The following is a 14,688-nucleotide window of genomic DNA, read 5'->3' as shown; positions in this document are numbered from 1 at the left end:
TTTCCCTCTAACATTCTAAACAGTTTGCTGTTGATGTTCTGAGGTAAAATAAATTTCCCCTTAGTGTCTCTTGGGGGAAACCATGGTTGCAAATCTCCAGGGGAGGGCTAAAGATCACTCAGAATTACAACTGCTTTCCAGATGGCAGAGATCAGTTCCCCTGGAGAAAATGGTGGACTCTGTGTCCTTATATCCTGCTGAGATGGCCCCTGTATGACAGCCAATGTGACATAGCAGTCAGGGCTTCAGTGATGTCCAGATGACCCAGATCAGTTCTCTTGGAGACAATGGCTGCTTTGGGCAGTAGATTCTATGGCATTATACCCTACTGAGGTCCCTCCCCACCCCAAATCCTGCCCTCCCCAGGCTCTACCCCTCAAATCTACAGGTATTTCCCAACCCAGAGTTGGCAACCATGTAATCAGCTATGGAACTACTTTCCAGACCCTTGGAACCCAGAAAACATGGCACAGGAGGAGGTGCTTTTCTACCTTAGCTGCCACTGCATAACACCCCCCTCCCCCTCAAAAAATAAGTCAGAGGTGGAGAGAACCATATCTGTTACCATGAGGCTGTCCTCCCATTCTACCCACTTGGGGCAGCAAAATGACTTGAGACAGCCCTGCCTTATAGCTAAGCAGAAGGAAAGAAACATGGCTTGCATTCCTCCATTTTCTGCTTCCCTCTGCCGCCCCACCAGCCACAGTCGGGACACTCATCTGGAGCGTCCTTCTAGATCTCGTTGTATTTCTTCCCGCAACGGGCATTACTCCTAGTTACTATATAATACACACACACACATATATATACATATTTCCTTTACAGGCAGACTTCCTGAAAAAGGAGCGCTATGGAGGAGCCATGATTTGGACTCTTTGCATGGATGACGTCTTTGGCACATTCTGTGGTCAGGGAACCAATGTCCTTGTCAATACACTCAAAAGTTCCCTGGAACAATAAGGTACTTAGGTTTATAACATTAGGTCAAGTATATAACTAACAGTGCAGTCCTAGATCAAGATGGGTAGCTGTGTTTGTCTGTAGCAGCAGAAAAGAGCAAGAGTCCAGTAGCACCTGAAACACTAATGAAATTTGTTGCAGGGTATGAACTTTCATGAGTCACTGCTCATACCCTGTCACAAATTTTATTAGTGCAATCCTAAGCAGAGTTACACCCTTGTAAGCCCATTGAATCCAATGGACTTACAGGGTGTAACTCTAATGACATTAGAATTAGACCAGGACTAATTGCATAAGAATGAACCTTCCTATTTTATAAACTCTCCTTTTAGATTCAAAGTCTTGGAAAAGTACAGGATGGAGTGACATACAGTCAACTCACGCAAGTTTATGCTACCAGATTTGGAATTATTAGTGGACTTTAATTGGCCATACCTGAGGCCTATCCTATAGAACAACAATATACATATAAATATATAAGGACATAACATCTGGCCTTATACTGCATATATATTTAACATCTTATGTAAATATTTTTTGGACTGTATGTCAACTTTGTATTTTGGATTGTGACCACTGAAGAAGGCCCTTTGGGGCCGAAACGCGTTTGGTTCAGTTGCACAGCACTAACCCATCTATGTATGAATGTTGAGAAGTTTTTTAGGTCTGATTGTGAATATTTTAAATGAGTTTTAAGCTTTTTAAAATGTGTACACCTTAATAAATTTTGTATGTTTATTATATGTAGTGTCAGCTTAACCCTTGTGGATTCATAGCAGCTTTTTGTGTTGAGTTTTCTTTTTTTCCCTTACCCCCCCTTTTTTCTTTTCTTCTCCCTTTTTTTCTTCCTCCCTCCTTTCTTTTTGTTCGTGTGATAAACTGTGGGACACAACAGCATTTTAAAATAAATGGGCCTAATTTTTTTTTAAAAAAATAAGCTTTAATTTCCAACATATCTTCAATTTTGAACTTTCATACCTGGAAGGAAAGACCAGATGTGAATATTTCAGATAAATACAGCAATCAATACCTATTTTATCCCTTCTTCAACTCCCCACCTCATGCCTTTGCAAACTTATCCAATACAATGCGAAACTTTAAAACAAGAAATATAAAGGCAGAAATAAAGTCAGAGTAGGAGAAAGGAAAAGGGGACAGCACTATCCCATTTATTCATATTAATAAACTACATTAAAAATTATATCCTGGATAGGTGTCCTTTGGCTCAATACTTTTTTTTTATGATATGCTTTGGCCGAAGCCAGGTTGTTTTATTATTTTCAGAAAGGAAGAAAAGTTACTACAAGAACTAAAACAACAACAACAACAACAATCATATAACAACAAAACAAAAACAAAACTACACCTACTACAATAGTGGAGCTTGTACTTAGTATCTGGTTAACATAAACAGTAAGTTTGAATCTTATCTTATTTTAAACACCTATATCTAGTTTTACAATCAATTTTAAGTGGTAAACTTTATTAAAAAAAAATTATTTTCAAGAATTCTGGGTATAGTCCTCAATCCATCGATAAAATTCCATCCAAATATTTTCAAAAGTTCCATCTTTCCCCCCTTGTAACTGTAGAGTTAACTTGTCCATTTCTGCAGCTTCAAGTAATTTAGATATTATTTTTTCTTTCATGGGTACTTCTTTCTTCCAGTATTTTGCATAAAGTATTCTAGCAGATGTCACAACATGTACAACCATATAAACATATTGATTTGCAAAAAAATTTTGGAATAATATTTAATAAAAACAATTCAGGATTAAATGGTATGCTTATTTCTAATATTTTCTGCAATATTTCATGTATCCATATCCGATATGTTTTAGCTATCTTACAAAGACCACCACATATGGTAAAAAGAACCAGTTTTACTTTTACATTTCCAACATAAATTTGACATATTAGGATACCATTTAGTTTTCAGGAGTCATATACCATCTATAAAACATTTTGTATAAATTTTCTTTATAAGAAATTGCTTTTGTAAATTTTATATTTAACTTCCACACCCTAGACCATTCCTCCATTTTATATTATGACCTAGATTTTGAGCCCACTTAATCATTGATTCCTTTACAACTTCATCTTGCATTTTCATATCTAATAGCACAGTGTAAATTCATTTTATATATTTACCCTCTGTCCCAAGGATGATTTTATCAAACTCCAAGGGTGAATCCATAAAAACCAGTTACTTGATCTTTAGCAAATCTGGAATCTATTTGTGCTCTTTCCCACCAGTTCAAACATACCTCTTTTCCTGAGTTCATCTTGGTTACGTATTTGATTTTGGCTGTTTATCAAATCTTCATATATCCAAAGTAGGTCTTTTGTAAATGTCATTGGGTATGTAAATGCTTCTAATGGTGAGACCCATTTGGGTATTTTAGTATAATATAGTTTTTGTATCTCATCCCATTGTTTCATCAGTGCAGCTCTTATAGTATGTTGATTAACATATTTATGAATACTGCTTTTCCTATACCAAACAAACACATGCCACCCTAATTGTAAATCATGTCCTTCAAGCTTTAATAGTCTTGAGTTTTCTAATGTAATCTATTCTTTCATCCAGGTTATAGTGGCTGCTTTGTAGTATAATTGCCAGCCTGGTAATGCAAACCCTCCTCTCTCTTTTGTGTCTTGCAGAACTTTCATCTTAATTCTAGGCCTTTTTTCTTGCCAAATAAATTGTCTCGCCATTTTATCTATTTCTTTAAAATACATTGATTTTTTATAATTGGTATTGTTTGAAATAAAAAAAAGTCTTGGTAATATGTTCATCTTCACCGCCGCTATTCTTCCCATGAATGATAATTGCAGATGTTTCCAGATTTGTAGATCTTTCTTGATCAGATCCATGAGTTTTATATAATTTTCTTTAAATAAAGAGCTGTGTCTGTTTGATAAGTTTATTCCTAGATAGTTGATTGTCTTTTTTACTTCAATCACCAAAGACTCCTAAATTATTTGAATCTGCTTCTTGGTACAGTTCCAACAGGGTATAATTCCAACAGGGTATAAAAGATGAAATCCAGGGGGGAAAGTTAATAATAAAAACCAAAGAAAATCAAAGCTGTATTCCAACAAAGTTTTCTTCTTTCCCAGGCCAAACTTAAATTTTATATCCAAATTGTCCAGTTTCTTCTATATTATAAAAAACCAAATAATTTGCCAGATTTAAAATCTCAAATCCTCATCTGTAAAGTCCTGTCTTAAGTAAATATACCAATCTTAAAATCCAGAATTCCCAAGAGTGAAAGAAAAACAAAACACTTCACAGCAGGCTTTACAAGGGTCAGTCAGCAGTCTGCAATCTTCTTAAACATTCAGATGAAAACAGTCTCCAAAACCTCTTAACTAACACTTAAAATTTTTTAAGATGAAGAGAGCACTAAATCTATAAGAGGGAAAAGTGTTTCCTCCAATTTTTGTAATTCCACAATGTGTAATTAGTAAGCAAAAACCAAAGAAACAAAGCGTCCAGCTTTTCTTATAATGTAATACTGACAGCCTGGTCTTCCATTCTGAGCCGTGAAAAAAAGGGGGTAGTTTTACTTCCAGGGCTTTAAGGTTTAAATGGACCCTTTCCCCTCACAAAAAAAATATCAAAATCAAATGTTGTTGTCAAGGTTTGTAGTACTCACAGTGCAAGGTTGTTAAAAAGAATGTCGAAGATTCTTTGGTGTTAGTAGAGCTCTAGAAGTCGGTTGCTCTCGCCTCCGCACTCAAATGGCTGCCATGAGTGCTGACTCTCCAGACCTTGCTTTGGGGCAATGAAGGGTCTACTCAGGCCCCCTGCACAGGCTTCCCTCCGGGAAAACTTGTGGGAGACTGGGGCAAACCAGTTCTCCCGCTAGGTCTGGGAGACTCATGGGTTCCTCGGGAGCAGTCCTGGGAGCCCTCTGATGATGGCAGAACAGAAACCGGACGTCCTTTGCTCAAGACTTTTGAGGTAACACATAGGAACGTTCAATTAAGAATGATAAACAGAATAAATAAGATTTAAAACAACAATAAACCAGTTAACAACCACCACCTTCAGTAGCCAGCAGCATGGATCCAGCAGCAACCAAGAAAACAAAAATTGGAAATAACACATGAACAAGCAAAAGTTTCTACCTGGCAACTGAAGGTACAGAGTCTAGTGCCAGGTGAGGTTTTATGGGCAGGGAGTTTCATAAATGAAGTGCTGCTGTACAGAAGTGGTGGTCACCTCCTCTGGAGACTACCCACCTCACTTCTGGGGGTGGGGAAAAGGCCTAAGCAACGCTTTGAGTACCATGATCCCAAACTATTCACAGCTTTAAACAGAATAACCAGAAATCTAATATGAGCTCAAAGTTGAATAGCCAGTCAATGTGGGCTGCGTATTGCAACTGCTGCTCAATACTGGTCAGGTCTGTTCTCAGTATCTTGTGTTGCTTAGCAGCACTACTGTAGTTTGAAGTATCTGAATCTTCTAGACAGATTTCAAAGGCAGCCCCCCCCCCCCCCCGATCATGTTGCAATAGTCTAACTGGGATGTGATCAGAACATGGATACATGTGACCATGTTGTGTTTGCCAGTGCCTTATAATACAGGACTAAAAGGTTCATGGTTGCTTTTTCTGTTTCATGTTGCATTCTTTACAAACAGAAAATCTATCACACATTGTGTGTCTGCTTCTGATATGAATCCCTTCTCCCACTACAGCATTCGATTAAGTCCTTCACGTGAATTTTAGATCTGAATTCAAGACATATGAACATATGAAGCTGCCTTACAGTGAATCAGATCATCAGTCCATCAAGGTCAGTGTTGTCTACTCAGACTGGCAGCAGCTCTCCAGGGTCCCAGGATGAGGTCTTTCCCATCACCTCCTACTTGGTCCTTTCAACTGGAGATGCAGGGAACCTGGGATTTTCTGCATCCAAAGCAGATGCTCTTCCACTGAGCCGCGGCCCCTCCCAGATATACATGGGGTGACATGGTATCACCTACATTCAGCAGCCAAATATATGAAGAAAGATTCCTACAGCCAGTTGTGATCATCTGCACCTGAGCTCTGCATCATTAGTCCAAATGTAGACTCTAATCCAGCTACGTACTCTGGTTTCTATTTACCTGGTTGTCAATACTGTGAAGTGTATGTAGAATTTGGAATGCACCTCTATTTAACTGAGCACTCTGGTTTATTGAATCAGTGTAATAAGTGGTATTTCATTTACTCCCACTATAAATAAATTCAAGCTATGAAGATTATGAAGATATATATTTAATTAATTTATTTGAAGGAAAAGCTGGCAAACACAACTAGATGGCTGCCCTTTACCCTTTTCTTTCTGCCTGTTATAAATTAACTTTATGAAAAACAAGGACAGGGAGCTTCAGCTAACTCTACCTTCCAGCTAAATTTGGTGACAAATGGCACTGTGGACTCGCTTGGGAGAGGATGGCTTAATAGGGCAACTGTCTAGTGCATTCACCAATGTACCTGGTGCTCCTGATTGCTGCTGGGGCTTGCAGCTGCTCAGAACTATGATGATCCTTCGGATGATGCAGCATGCCGCAAAGTGTGAAATAGCTCACCGTCTTCCATTGCTTCTGCTTAAGGCAATCTGATAACTGGGATTCTATTTCAGGTGAGGGTGCTCCTGCACAGTAGAAAGCCAGTTAGTTAGCATGTCGTACTAAGATCTGGGAGACCTGGATTCAGTTCTCCAGTCAGATATAAGAAGAACATAAGAAGCACCCTGCTGGATTAGAGCAGGAGTCCATCACCGAGTATCACACAGTGGCCACATGGAATTCACTGCCACAGGAGGTGGCGGCGGCTACAAGCATGGACGGTTTCAAGAGGGAATTAGATAAGCATATGGAGCAGAGGTCCATCAGTGGCTACTAGCCACAAGGTATATAAAGGAACTCTCAGTCTGGGGCAAGTGATGCACTATATTCTTGGTGCTTGGGGGGGGCAGCAGTGGAAGGGCTTCTGGTGTCCTGGCCCCACTGCTGGACCTCCTGATGGCACCTGGTATTTTTGGCCACTGTGTGACAGAGTGTTGGACTGGATGGACCATTGGCCTGATCCAACATTGGCTTCTCTTATGTTCTCTTATGTTCTTACTATGGAGAGTCAATAAGGCATAAAGGCCAAAGACGTTCTGTGATGTTGCCTCCTGGCACTGGTATCCAGAGCTTTACTGCCTTAGAATGTGGCCATTCCCTTTAGTCAACATGGCTGATGGTAGCCACTGATTGCTGGTTGACCTTGGGTCAGTAAATACTCTCTCAGCCTAACTTACCTGAAAGGTTTGTTGTGAGGATAAAATGTAGGGAGAACCACCCTTGTTTCCTGAGCTTCTTGGAGGAATGGAAGCATAAAACTGCACTACATATACAGTAGCCTTCCTGTAGGGCTGATGGAGCAGGACTGCCACCTTTAGCTATGAGAGGCCCACTGGAATAGTGGGGTAAGAGACTCAGTGGGTTCCATTTTACCTTCCTCCTCACATTACAGGATGTCTTCCTCAGCAAGCTAGAAATTCTTCAAACCCAGATTTAATGTCCCATCCAGTCAACATTGTGCCCGAAATTTCCCTTAGTATATGAATGCTGGAGAGGGGAAGTCAGACCAACAGATAAGTCAGATAAGCGTATGGAACAGAGATCCATCAGTGGCTATTAGTCACAAGGTATAGATAGGAACTCTCAGGCTGGGGCAAGGGATGCACTGTATTCTTGGTGCTGGGGGGGGGGCAACAGTGGGAGGGCTTCTAGTGTCCTGACCCCACTGCTGGACCTCCTGATGGCACCTGGTATTTTTGGCCACTGTGTGACAAAGTGTTGGACTAGATGGGCCATTGGCCTGATCCAACATTGGCTTCTCTTATGTTCTTAACAGCCTGGGAGGTGGGCATAGTGGTGCCACTAAGGGTGCTACTGGGGCTGTGAACTCCATACACTGATTGGAATACTGAAATCAGGACAACAAGCTTTTCCCTTGTCACACATCACAACATAACATTTAGTTCTGTGCTGTGTTATTTAAAACCAGCCCTTGTTTTCATCCTTGAGGTTAATCTGTTTTCTAACCCTGGAGTTATTTTCAGGTACTTTTGTACCTTGGCTGGAAGATGTAGGTACCACATGCAGGTGTGAGGTGCCCATGCTGACAATCTAACTGTTTTATAAATCCATGTTGGATCCCCTCAGTTGGGCCACTTCTGCTGCAGAAAAGATGGAGGTGTTGGTATGGGCAAGTGAGTGATTCCGCCTTCAGTTTAATAATGTTACTTGAAAATAAAATTTATCCTGCTTGTAGTGCCCCGTTGCTCTTGACTACTTAATATTCTCAAACTGATTTGTTTGCATCTTAAAATGAGCAGTATGTTGAGTGTATTTGTATCTGCCTACTTGGTGGCATTTATCACCACATTGGCAGTTGCCTGGTAGTCACGCTTGGCACATGCTTAGAATTGGCTGGATTGTGATAGTTGGTGGTAACTGTAGTTTTCTAAGCCTCCCAATTCAGCTGGGAAGCTATGAAACAGTAGTTCCTATTAACCCCCCAAAGCAGCCATGCTGGGGAAGAGACCTGTCCTTCTGTTTTAATAGCTATAGCATGTTAGTCCTCCACTTCATTTATATATTTATTTATTTATTATTTCAATTTATATCCCGCCTTGCCGGACAAACTGGCTCAAGGTGGCGTATAGACGTTAAAATGCAATAAAACAATAAATACAAAATTCACATGAACATCAAGTGCTAATAAGAACAATACAGGTGATGGTGGCATTCAATATACAATCCAATGGTGGGGGGCAGTATCCAGTGGTGTATCATAAGGGCCATGAGATGTTCTGGTGACACGTTCGTCCATGGTGGCTCCTAATCGAAAGCCTGGTGGAAGAGCTCCGTTTTACAGGCCCTGCAAAACTGTAAAAGATCCCGCAGGTCCCTGATGTCCTCCGGTCATTCCACCAGTGTGGAGCCGCCACTGAAAAGGCCCTGGCTCTAGTAATGGCCAACCTGGCATCTTTCGGGCCAGGGAGAGTCAGGTGATTTTGCGACCCTGACCTCAGTGCTCTCTGGGGCAAATATGGGGAAAGGCGATCCCTCAGGTAGATAGGCTCCCGGCCATATAGGGCTCTAAAGGTCAAAACCAGCACCTTGAAATGAATCCGGTAAGCTATTGGCAGCCAGTGCAATGCCTTCTGCCAGGCTCATAGCTAATGCAGGGCCCATGGGGCCTGGCCCCCTCACGTTTCTTTTGGGCCACCTCCCTCTAGGGCTGTTCCCAAAGTGCCCCAACTCGCCACCTGTGTGCCGCGCTGCCTCCAACCTGGCTGCCCGACAACTGAGCTCCTTGGATACTCCAGAGAAGTGGAATCCTTCATCCCCAGAGCTACCTTCTGACACTCCCCTCCCCTTTAAACTCAGCCAAATTGCCGTCAGCTCCTGCTGGCTTCTTTTCCTCACCATCCACCCTCTCTTAACCACAGGACCGGTCTCTGTACTCCAGCCTGCGTGCACCAGCTTTAAAAACCACCTGCCTCCCCGCTGCCCAAGTCCCCCCAACAAGCCCCATGGGTGTTTTTCTAAGGGAGTCATGGAGAGCACGTGCCAGAGGCACCGAGGGGCAGCCCTTTACCTGCCTTCTGAGCCGCCCCCATGGTGCACGCTCCCTCCCAGCTTCCATGACCTTTGTGACTGGAGGTGCCGCGCCAGGCAGGGGGGGAATTGAGGAGGACACCCGCTGCCGCCGCTACCGCCACCTCCCTAGACCACTCCTACCCGCCTTGTCCTCCCGCCCGGCGAAGGGGCCGAGAGAGTGTGTGGCCTGCTGCTGCCACCGGAGGGTTACCTATATTGATGTAGCCGTACTTGCTAGCTATCCTGTTGGCTTCGGGGAGCCTGCCACTTATCCTCATTGCCCAGTGGATGGAGTACACGTGAGTCCTGCAGCTGCTGGGCATTACCCCCCCAATTGCTCTGGAACTTTTGATTAAATTAGCTGCCGTCCCCCCATGGCCCCCTCCTTAAAAGTCCCTAGCTACGGGGCTGCCTTCTGCACAGGCTGGATGTGGTCTCATATAGAAAGACCCATCAGCAGCCTGGCTGCTGCATTTTGCACTAGCTGCAGCTTCCGGATTTGAGACAAGGGCAGCCCCATGTAGAGAGCGTTGCAGTAGTCTAATCTCGAGGTGACCATAGCATGGATCACTTGTTGGCAGGTCATTGCGTTCGAGGAAGGGAACCAACTGCCTAAACAGCCGTAGATGGTAAAAGGCTACCTTCACAGTGGCTGCTACCTGGGCCTCCATTGTTAAGGCAGCATCCAGGAGCACTCCCAAACTCCTAACCCTCGGTGCTGGCACCAGTGGCGCCCCATCAAAGGTTGGTAGTGGAATACCTAACCCCGACCTGCTCCGACTCAGGCACAGGACCTCTGTCTTTGTTGGATTCAATTTCAATCAGTCTAAGCCAGCCCACCACGTCCTGAAGTGCCCGCTCCAGGTCATCCGGGGTAGAGTCAGACTGACCACCCAGCAACAGATATAGCTGGATGTCATCTGCATATTTGTGACACCCTAGCCTATGCATCTAGACAATCGGGGCAACGGGGCGCATATAGATGTTGAATAATATCAGGGATAACACCACCCATTGTGGGACCCTGCAAACCAGTGGGTGCCTCTGGGACATCTGTTTCCCTAACGCCACCCTCTGTCCCTGACCTTGGAGGAAAGAGACGAGCCATTGCAAGGCAAGCCCCTGGATCCCAGTGTCGGTGAGGTGGTGGATCAGTAACTGATGGTCAACCGTGTCGAACGCCGACAGGTCCAACAGCAACAGTACCGCTGTACCGCCTTGATCCAGATGCCTCCGGAGGTCATCTGTGAGGGCGACCAGTGCCATCTCCGTCCCATGGCCTGGCCGGAAGCCAGACTGAAATGGGTCTAGCATGGAAGTGTCATCCATAAAGCTCTGCAACTGAATTGCCACTGCTCTCTTAAGTAATTTGCCCAAATAGGGCAAATTAGAGACTGGCCGATAGTTAGCCAATTTGGCCGGGTCCAAGGATGTTTTTTTCAAGAGAGGGTGGACCATCGCTTCCTTGAGTGCCCCCGGGAACAGTCCCTCAGCGAAGGATTTGTTGATGATATCCCTGAGGGCACCTTGCAACCCCTCTGTCTACTTCCTCAAGGCTGAGTGGACTGAAATAATCCAGAATAGAACCAAAACACTTCAGAATGTGTCTCTTCTGCTTTCTGGTTTGCATTAACAGCATCCACACAAGATGCATCTCAATCTAAAAGTTAGAGTTCCTAGCATAATTTGTTAAAATAACTTTAAGATTAAGAAAATAGATGTACAGATTTGTTCAATCACATGATGTACCCTCGGGGACCAAAGCAAATGCGACTCTAGGAGTTCCATGATCAGAAGAACTAGGGATGTGCAAGAAAAAAAAAATCGTATTTTTCAGATTTGGGGTTTTGAGGCCCTTAAAAATTTGGTATTGCCTTGAAAACCCAAATTCCATTATCAGTATTGTATTGGAATTTGGGTAAAGATCAGGAATCCCGAATTTTTCGGCTCCATTATACCCTATGGGGCCATTGTAAATGGCAAATCTCCTAGGGTATATTCAGTAGGATGAGGGGGAGGGAGTTTGAGTTAGAGGCACCATATTTGCAGTGTAGTTGCTGGAGCCTCTCTGCAAAAGAACCCCCAAGTTTCAAAAAGATTGGCTCAGGGGGTCCAATTCTATGGGCACCCAAAGAGGGTGCCCGCATCCTCCATTGTTTCCAATGATGGGGAAAAAGCAAGGCAGGCATACAACAAGCCCAGCAGATTCTCCCAGAGAATCTCTGCAGTAGAAAGTGAGGTGTGGGGAGGAGGTGTGGGGTGTGAAAGTGAGGTGTGGGGAGGAGGCATGTTTGCAAGCAGCAAAACCAGTACAATGTGCCCAGCAGAACCAGTGCCAAAACCCAACAGGACTAAGATAAAATCTGAGAGACTCCATTGTTTCCAGTGGTGGGGAAAAAAGCAAGGCAGGCATACAAACCCAGCAGATTCTTCCAGAGACTCTCTGCAGTATAAAGTGAGGTGCGGGGAGGGGGCATATTTGCAGGGCCAGCAATAGAATCAGTGCTATGTGCCCAATAGAACCAGTGCCACTCTGGCAGTGCCAAACCCCAACAGGACTAAGGCCTTTTATCCAACCACCGGAAACAATGGAGGATGGGGGCATCCTCTTTGGGTGCCCATAGAATTGGACCCCTTGGTCAAATCTTTTTGAAACTTGGGGGTTCTTTTGGGGAGAGGCTCCCCCCACCCACTGAATATACCCTAGGAGATTTGCCATTGACTGTGGCCCCATAGGGTATAATGGATCCAAAAAAATTGGGTTTCAGTTCTGATTTGGCTTAACTAATGCCTGAACTATGCCAAAAAAGGCATGATTTGGGAGTTAATTTGGCTCCGAAATGCCAAATGCACATTCCTAATCAGAACTCTCTCAAGTATTTTTCTCTTTTAAAATAGCAGACATGTTGATCCCTGATGTGAATTCAGATTTCTGTGGAACAGTACGAGAGGGATTCCCCCCCATGCCATTTTCTCAACCTGATAGCTTCACAGGCCTGCTGTTTGCCCCATTGGGTCTAAATATACACATTCAGTATGCTTGTCCAATACATACCAGGTCTGCAGAGCTGTTTTGTTTTGAAATAATGCTGCAAGGGCAAAGGGTTATACTCTTTTGCCCCCAGGCCAGCATCCCAATCTGAATCAGGATATTGTATGCCTTCTTGACTGAGAAGAAAAATGCTTGGGAGCTCCCATCACTTAACTCCCAGCATTACATGTGCTATGACTGACCACAGGAACAAATTTATTTAAAGAATCTTTAGGGCTCAAATGACACATATTACATGTGATTGCCATGGGGACTTGCAGCCATATGGCAGCTGCAACACTCTCATTGCAATTCAGTTTAGAAGCACCACAGAGGCCCAATTCTGATTGGAACCACAGTGTTGGGGAGAGGCTGCACAATGGCCCTTACCAGACCTGGGCCCCTTTGGCACTTCTAAATTAAGTTGCCATGGGGAACTTGCCATTGGTGTTTGGGCCTAGGTCCTCCTAAGTACAGCTGCAGTACTCTTAAGCAATTCCCCTGAAAAGTGGCTGACCAACTATGTGGTTACAAAAACTGCTGCCAGCAAGCTGCAGATTGGAGGATTTTGAATGAGTCACACATTACCTTCTCAACACAAATGCATCCCTGGGGAGACTCAGAGCAGATTAAATGCAGAGAAATTTGAATGCCTGAACCAGTCCAAGGTGCATGTATAACTTTACAACTATATTGGTAGGTCAGCCAATTATAAATATTTACAGGTTTTCACATTTGTCAGTGTATGTTAACATGATTCTCTCTTGATGGATTTGTATAATATCTGAAGCTAAAGTTGTTTGGATGGAAGATCATAAAGACCCTTATGCTTTCAAAGGAAATGAATGGGTTAGCCAATCTAGACAGCCAAGAGTACAGGGTATGCTAGGTCTTACTAGTGGCTGTCTTTGTGCACTTTCTGCTGTGCAAGTTCTGCCATTCTTCAAATGATATAGCAATTCCTGGGGAAAACATTGACTCTTACAGTTTTACCTACACTGATCTCAAGATGCTTTTTTGCTATCAGCTGCAACTTGAATCAATTTTAAGCCAGCAATGGCTTTGGGCACGCAGCAAGCTCTTGGAAACATTCACTTAGCCCAGCATCTCTGCTTCCCAGGCCCAGTGAACCAGAAGAACAGCACGGTAGTATTCATAAATCCCAATTGACAGTTATAGCATGCCACTTAGGTACCTTAAATCTAGTGGGAATGATTTGCACTTGTTTTCATCACTGGTCGAAGTATGGTGAGAACCCTGCTCCCTTCTCCAGCCAAGACCCCCTTGAATATCAGGGTCCTCATTTTATCTTGGACTTAGTAGTTTTAGTAGGCACCCCTTTTAGAGTCTAAGTGCCAGGGAGATCTGAAACTTGGGGAGTCTCATAAAAGCACCTGGGTTCAGCTATGAAATTGGAAATCTCCAAGAATGAAGATGAAGGGTGTGCTGGAATTAAAAACTGATTTAAGTGCAATCCCCCCACCAGCTCAGAAGTATATCTTGCTCAAGAACAAAAAACATTTCAATGCTAAGGACATAACCCAATATCTTGACACACCTTGGAGGTGTCTGCCCAGCTCCAGGGCATGCCTAATACAATCATATCCCTTGCTAAAAAGGATACTTCATCAAGGCAATGTAAATCATTTCCAGTTATAGATAGCTGGGCAACAGTCATGTATTGCTCATCCAATCCAGCCAATAATACAGGCAGTGTAACTTCTGATCCACCCAGGATATGACATCAAGAGGACATTTAAACCCAGGGCTATTTTTGGGCAGGAACGCACAGGAACGGAGTTCCGGCTGGCTCCCAAGTTGGCCACGCCCAGTAGGAACTCATTAGCATAATAGGCCACACCCAACAGCAGGAACTCATTAGGATTGGCTACATTAGGGGTGTGTGGCCTAACATGCAAAGGAGTTCTTGCTACAAAAAAGCCCTGGGTTTTGACAACAAACAAGGTAAACAGAATAAGAAGCAAAAGGTGGGTGTGGCTGGATAACCACACTTCTGGTAACATGGGGGTGTGGCCTATAA

The 14,688-nt window shown here is 43.6% G+C and overlaps 1 protein-coding gene across 1 annotated transcript in view; it reads left to right on the top strand.

The window, feature by feature from the left end:
* The window catches only part of LOC107121886 (acidic mammalian chitinase-like), a 12,337-nt gene extending 11,377 nt beyond the window's left edge, over positions 1 to 960 (top strand). The window contains 1 exon segment of the mRNA XM_015424896.1: positions 826 to 960. Within this exon segment, the coding sequence (XP_015280382.1) occupies positions 826 to 960 (135 nt within the window).
* The last annotated feature ends 13,728 nt before the right edge of the window (positions 961 to 14,688 follow it).

This window comes from Gekko japonicus, unplaced genomic scaffold, assembly GCF_001447785.1.
Source record: "Gekko japonicus isolate JY-2015 unplaced genomic scaffold, Gekko_japonicus_V1.1 scaffold1404, whole genome shotgun sequence".
NCBI lineage: Eukaryota > Metazoa > Chordata > Lepidosauria > Squamata > Gekkonidae > Gekko > Gekko japonicus.
This window is presented reverse-complemented; position numbering and strand designations above follow the sequence as displayed.